This window comes from Apium graveolens, chromosome 4, assembly GCF_009905375.1.
Source record: "Apium graveolens cultivar Ventura chromosome 4, ASM990537v1, whole genome shotgun sequence".
Taxonomy (NCBI): Eukaryota; Viridiplantae; Streptophyta; class Magnoliopsida; order Apiales; family Apiaceae; genus Apium; species Apium graveolens.
In genome coordinates, this window is record NC_133650.1 from 298,614,585 (window position 1) to 298,620,959 (window position 6,375).

Genomic DNA, 6,375 nt, shown 5'->3' on the forward strand with positions numbered 1-6,375 from the left:
GTCCCGGCCTGGGCTTAGGGCCTTGACGGGCCCTATATTTTTAGGCAAAGTCCGACCCGACCCGGTTAAAAGCCCGGGTTTCGGCCCGGCCCGGCCCGTTTAAACCCCGAAAAAACTCGGTTAAAATCTGATTATTCTAATATATTTTCTTATATATTTATGAATTCACATTTACTTTAAATATAAATAATACTTTAAACATATATATATTTACATATTTGTGATTAATAATATTATTTATATACTTCATCCACTGTATATATAATAGAGCAATTAGGGGGTTTATTGAGACAATTTATTCATTTGAAATTACTTAGTTACCCCTCATAAATATTTACTAATAAGTGTCAAATATAATAACATATATTAATTACATCTAGCTCATTAATTAATAATAATTTTATATATTTATTACTACTCCATTATTGTATAATAAGAACTTATATTTATACTTATAATTACATTTGTATTTTATAGGTATTGACTAAAATTCTAATATTATTATAATTTTATATATCAATTATTATTGCATTTAATGTCGTGTGTCACATTTTAATTATTCCATTTACAGTAGAAAAAACTTAAATTCGAACGAAAAAATAAATAGCATATTCCTATTTAGATACGTATAACACTTGTATTATAAGTTCAGAATACACATGTACTTGTGTCAAATTAATTATCTTATAATTTATTTTCCCACATTTAACATTCAAATACATACATACATACATATATACATGCATGTATACATACAGTACATATATACATACAAACATACATACACGATATAAGAAATTAAGGTAACTAATACAAATGAACTCAATTTTTTCGTAATTGAATAACATGATTTTGTCAAATAATGAATTTCAATTTATACAAGAACAATTATGAAATTTAACAAAAATTTAAACAATTTGAAGTACATATTTTACAAAAATCATCTATTAATTATCTGATACAAAATTGAAAAAAGTGCATCTCACATTCACACCATACCATATTTTTCAATTATATAACATGTACATATTTCATTATCATATGAGTTTTGAAATTGTGTATCTCATTTTGGTTATAAATACACATGTCGAAAAAACTGATCGTTACAATAAAAACTATACACAGATAAAATAACTTCTCGTAACAAGAAATATATTTTATTTCACAAGCATGTATACAAAATTTATAATAGTTTATATCAGGTCATGCTCGCGCCTCGGACGGGTTATAGAGCTAGTTACATAAATAATGAAAGAAGATATAGTAATACACTATATATATTTGGATAACAATGATAAAACATATTATTCTATAAACATGTTTATTTTTTGCCGAACTTAAATGTTTTCAACGAAATAATGTTTTCATAAAATATTCCATGTAAACTAATACATTTTTACGATAATTTAGTTGCTAACATATGTAGTCTTCAGAATCTCTAATAAAACTCGATCCAATTTAAATTAGAAAAAGCCCGGCCTGATCCGATCCGGCCCGAAAAAAAGCCCGGTTAGGCCCGCCTCGAAGTTCCAAAGAGGCTATGACATTTTCGGAAAGCTCGGTCTGGCCCGACCCGGTCAAAATCAAAGCCCGGCCTGATCCGGTCAAATCCCGGGCTTTTTAAGGGCCGATCAAAACCCGGCCTGGTGGGCCTTTTGTGCATCTCTATTTTTAGCCGCATTTTTGTTACATTCATTTTTAGCCTGTTTTTTGTTGTATTCGTTGTTATTCTTGGCTGAATTCTCGTCTAGTTGCATCGAATTGTAAAATCGTGTATTAGCAAAAAAAATATATTTTAAAATTGTATTTCTATAAATAAAAGAATTATTAAAAACAAAAAAGTTAGAACAAAGTGATTAGTGAAAAAAGGCAATGAGCAAAGATAGAAAGACAGCTTAGTGAATCTCTGGTCCATTGAAACACAAAAAAGACAACCCCTCAACTCATCCATCCCCCTGTATAATATAAAGGATATTACAGCTAATCACAAACATAATTCACGCATCTTGATTCATACATACACCGTATATATTTCAACAAAAACAATAACCTCAGCTGAAATCAACACTATTCTTATTAATAAGAATAGTGTTCATACCTCTAATAATCATTGAGTTGTGTTGTGTTGAAACTTAATGGGAGATCAAGGATCAACAAAGAGCCTTCTGAACAAATCAAAAGCATTTTCACGTAGCGTATCACACGCTTCCGATGAATTACATAGTTTTCGAACCTGGCTTAAATGGATGTTCGTTGATCAATCCTCTCCCTGGACTACTTTCTTTTCCTGGTTCATGTACATCCTCTTCACAATCATTGTCCCCTGTTTGTCTTATTTCGGTCTCGCTTGTTCTGATTGCGACTCCAGACATTCAAGGCCTTTTGATAAAATTGTCCAGCTGTCTCTCTCCGCTATTTCCACTCTCTCCTTTCTTTGTCTCTCTCGATTCGTTAGTCGTTATGGCCTTCGCAGGTTTTTATTCTTCGACAGACTTTGTGATGAGAGCGAGACCGTTAGGAAAGGCTACACCGAACAGCTTAATGTACGTTCATAATTTATGTTATATAGTTTTCGACTTTTTAAGTTTTATGAAATGAAGTACGTCCGATAATTGTTGTTAGATAGTTTATTTATGTTACATAGTTTGCGAGTTTTCAAGTTTTATGAAATGAAGTAGGTCCGATAATTGTTGTTAGATAGTTTTCGAGTTTTATGAAATGAATTGATTTTTTTTTGTTGCAGAGATCATTGAAGATTCTTTTCATATTTGTATTACCTTGTTTTGCTGCGGAGAGTGCTTATAAGATCTGGTGGTACAGCTCAGGAGGAACACAAATACCTTTTTTAGGAAATGTTATTGTTAGTGATATTGTGGCATGTGTTCTTGAGCTGATGTCGTGGCTCTATCGAATTGTTGTGTTTTTCTTAGTTTGTGTTCTGTTCCGGCTTATTTGCTACCTTCAGATTCTTAGGCTACATGACTTTGCTCAGATTTTCCATATCGACTCTGATGTGGAGACTGTGTTGCGTGAGCACTTGAGAATTCGAAGACATTTGCGGATTATTAGCCATAGGTACCGGGCGTTTATATTGTTTGCCCTCTTTGGCATTACAGCTAGTCAGTTTGCCTCTCTTCTCATGACCACACGCTCATCGGCGGATCTTGAGATCTTTAAGTCTGGTGAACTTGCGGTAAGACTTATCTTTTTATATCCTTAAGTTATCTAATTTAATTGATGTATAGTATTTACTCTATCTTTAGGATGATACTTCGGTTTAGTATGCACATAGAAGGATAAGTAAATATGTAGCACGGAAAGGTCTAACCAGTCGAGCAATCACATAAATTTCCTACTTAAAAACAAATAAGACTTACCCTTTGCTTGTTAATTGTATAGCAGAGCTGTGCTCAAATATCTGATTCCCGACTATAAATTAGAATTCAATTTTGTTAAGATCAATGGTTCAGCAAATCTTACTGCGAGATTAGCTGAAAATTGATATCAGGTGTGGTTCATTATCTAACTAGTAGACTTAAGTATAGCTGTAATCTGTAATTAGAACAGTACCATACTGGATAAACTGATAGATTAACATTTTGATGGGAACTTAAATATAAATAAATGCAAGATAAGCTTGTCAATTTATTCTAGAATATAGTGGCAGACTGATTCTTAGGCCGGTTTATGTGCAGCTGTGCTCTATGAGCCTTCTTGCCGGGTTATTGATAATACTGAGGAGCGCAACAAGAATAACACACAAAGCTCAAGCAGTAACGAGCCTCGCAGCCAAGTGGCATGTGTGTGCCACCATTGACTCATTCGATTCAGTAGAATCTGATGCAACTCCACTTGCACAAGTTGGACAATACCCATCATTCCCCGGTGTGACATCCAATGATACTTTGTCAGATATGGAAGATGTTGGAGATGAAGAAGATGAGTTGGATAATACTAAACTTCTCCCTGCTTATGCCTATAGCACCATATCTTTCCAAAAAAGACAAGCGTTAGGTGAGTATAAATTAATTATGTGACCTAATTGGCACCAACACAAGTTCTTGATTGATAAATTCTTGTGTTCACCGTTTGACTCCTTTTTTCCCTTGTTGATGTGAATTTTTCAGTGACATACTTTGAGAACAACAGAGCTGGTATAACAGTGTTTGGTTGGATGCTGGATAGGACGACTCTTCATACCATATTTGGTTTTGAGTTGTCGTTGGTTTTATGGTTGCTTGGGAAGACTGTTGGTATTTCTTGAGAAAAATGCATGTTCGAGATTTGATGTGGAAGATAATTGTTTATCTGCTTGCCTCCTGCATATCTCCTGCATATCTCCGGATGCAGAGGAGAAATTGCTCACATGGAACGCTTAACTGAGCCAAGCCATAGAAAATGCAAGATTGGACTTGCAAAAAGCTGAGCATTTTGGGAGATGTTTGATATTTGTTCATTTATGTTTTTCATTGTTTCATTTGTCCCTCTATATTTTTCATTTATTATCATGTATACCACCGTTTACAGAATTATTTTGAACTACCACGATTGCAAATAAGAAAGGAAAAAAATTGATATGCTCCTGTTTTTTTACATATTTTGGTTCTTGGTAAGGACTAAGGATGAAGTCACAAGTTTAGGTGAAGTGCTAATTGTGTTTGATATATGTTCAGTCTCTTCTTCACCTGAATTTCCCCGTCTTACTCCATTGAGATCCTTTCGATATACTGTTTGTAAGTAAGAGCCCCCTCTGTTCATGTTTATAGTAAAAATGGTGATGCCAGATCATATCTATATATTAGTAATACTTTGTCATCTGAACTAGTTCCTAAATTAACATTACAGAAATTTGGTCTGTTCTTCTTTATTTGTACAGATGAGTGACAGGATATGTAATATAGCTTAATAATAGTAATTTTGTAATACGATATCCTCATATTTGTTTCATCACAATGTACTAGTGTTGATAGATATGTACAAGTCTCCTGAATGGGCAAATGGCAAATTGTGCAAGGGGGAATTGCAAATTGTTCCAGTGGGCTGTTGTTGGGCGCACCTGTAAGAAAAACTTCTCATTTCATCTCTATCATTCCGCTTCTTACTCTAGAAATGTATAAAGACTTGCTAGAAATTGCCGGTTTGGTTGGTCTGACCAAGAAACGCATGGGATGTTTTATTCCCTTTTCAGCTTACTAACAGTCTCGTGGAGTTGCAGGAGAAAATGAACAAACTGAAATGCTGCTCTGGCAATCTGTAGTTTCTTAGAACATTTTGCTCCAGACTTCCTGTTCAAAGCAGAGAGGTATGGCCTTCGAAATCAAGCCGAAATCTTACTCACAGTAGGGTGGAAGTAGAAGGGAGTTGGAGTTCAGTCTTGAAGTTGAAAAAAAAAAGGATATGATCTCACGCTCGGAGCCAGGAAATAAATTTCGCCTAGCTAGTTTCAGAAAAAAAATTCCTAACTTAATCATGTAAGCTACACAGTGACAATAAAAACTCAAATGCTCCAGTTTTCTGGACTGATTCTTTGTTTCCTATACCTACTGAATGGTCTGCATATAAAATAAACTGGGTTGGGCCAATCTATCATGGCTGACTTCGAAAAACTTGAACCGAGTTAAATGAAAAATTTTGAAAATTATATTTTTGTCCGGGGCTGGAGCCCACCACAGGCCTCCACCCTTGCTCTAAGAGCATATGCAGCGTGGACAACAAATCAGTGATTCAGCAGAAAAATCAATGTAGCACACTAATTTGTATATGCAGCGCGTCAAAATCGAGGCCATCAATTATCAACACTCCATTAATTCAGCAGCCTCAACATCAATTTTTAATGGCCGTTGCAATGGCCATCAATTGTTGGGTCCCACCTGCATTCACTTGCATGTCTCCTTCTTTTTCTTGCAACAGTTATTTATTTAACGGTCTGATATTAGTGTATATCTATTGCTTCTTCTGTGTAATTATTTGCAGCAAATTTTACAACACCCATATTTCTATCTTTTCATTTTTATTTTCCTTCAATATTATTATATATTTAAATATATAATGGGTACTAATTGGCTTCCTTCCGAAGAATTACAATTATGTATTTCGTGGGCTCGACAATCTGTTAATCCGATCACCGGTCGCTATTCAAACAAGAATAATTTATGGGGGCAAATTCACGAGAATTATGCAAAAAATTGGAGTGGCACTCCAGAGAATCCTCGTGCCGAACCTCGTTCAAAAATTACTCTAGACTCGCATTGGGCACCATTGAAGAGAGCACTAAAAAAATGACAATGTGCAAAAAATCAAGCTAGTAGATATAATGCAAGCGGAACCAATTTGGTAGATGAGGTAAATATATATATATATATATATATATATATA

At 34.4% G+C, this 6,375-nt stretch overlaps 1 protein-coding gene across 1 annotated transcript; it reads left to right on the plus strand.

Annotated features, from left to right (window-relative positions):
- The first annotated feature begins 1,897 nt into the window (after nt 1–1,897).
- LOC141721332 (uncharacterized) lies at nt 1,898–4,595 on the plus strand. The gene is made up of 4 exons (XM_074524229.1): nt 1,898–2,543; nt 2,744–3,193; nt 3,696–4,014; nt 4,128–4,595. Exons 1-4 carry the CDS (start codon nt 2,136–2,138, stop codon nt 4,262–4,264), a joined length of 1,314 nt encoding a protein of 437 aa, XP_074380330.1. The 5' UTR covers nt 1,898–2,135; the 3' UTR covers nt 4,265–4,595.
- The last annotated feature ends 1,780 nt before the right edge of the window (nt 4,596–6,375 follow it).

Bases quoted from the DNA above. Each gene is read 5' to 3' on its own strand.
- LOC141721332 (XM_074524229.1), top strand. From the start codon at position 2,136: ATGGGAGATCAAGGATCAACAAAGAGCCTTCTGAACAAATCAAAAGCA. The intron at 3,194-3,695 runs GTAAGACTTATC...GTTTATGTGCAG, and splicing joins TTAAGTCTGGTGAACTTGCG to CTGTGCTCTATGAGCCTTCT. The intron at 4,015-4,127 runs GTGAGTATAAAT...TGAATTTTTCAG, and splicing joins CCAAAAAAGACAAGCGTTAG to TGACATACTTTGAGAACAAC.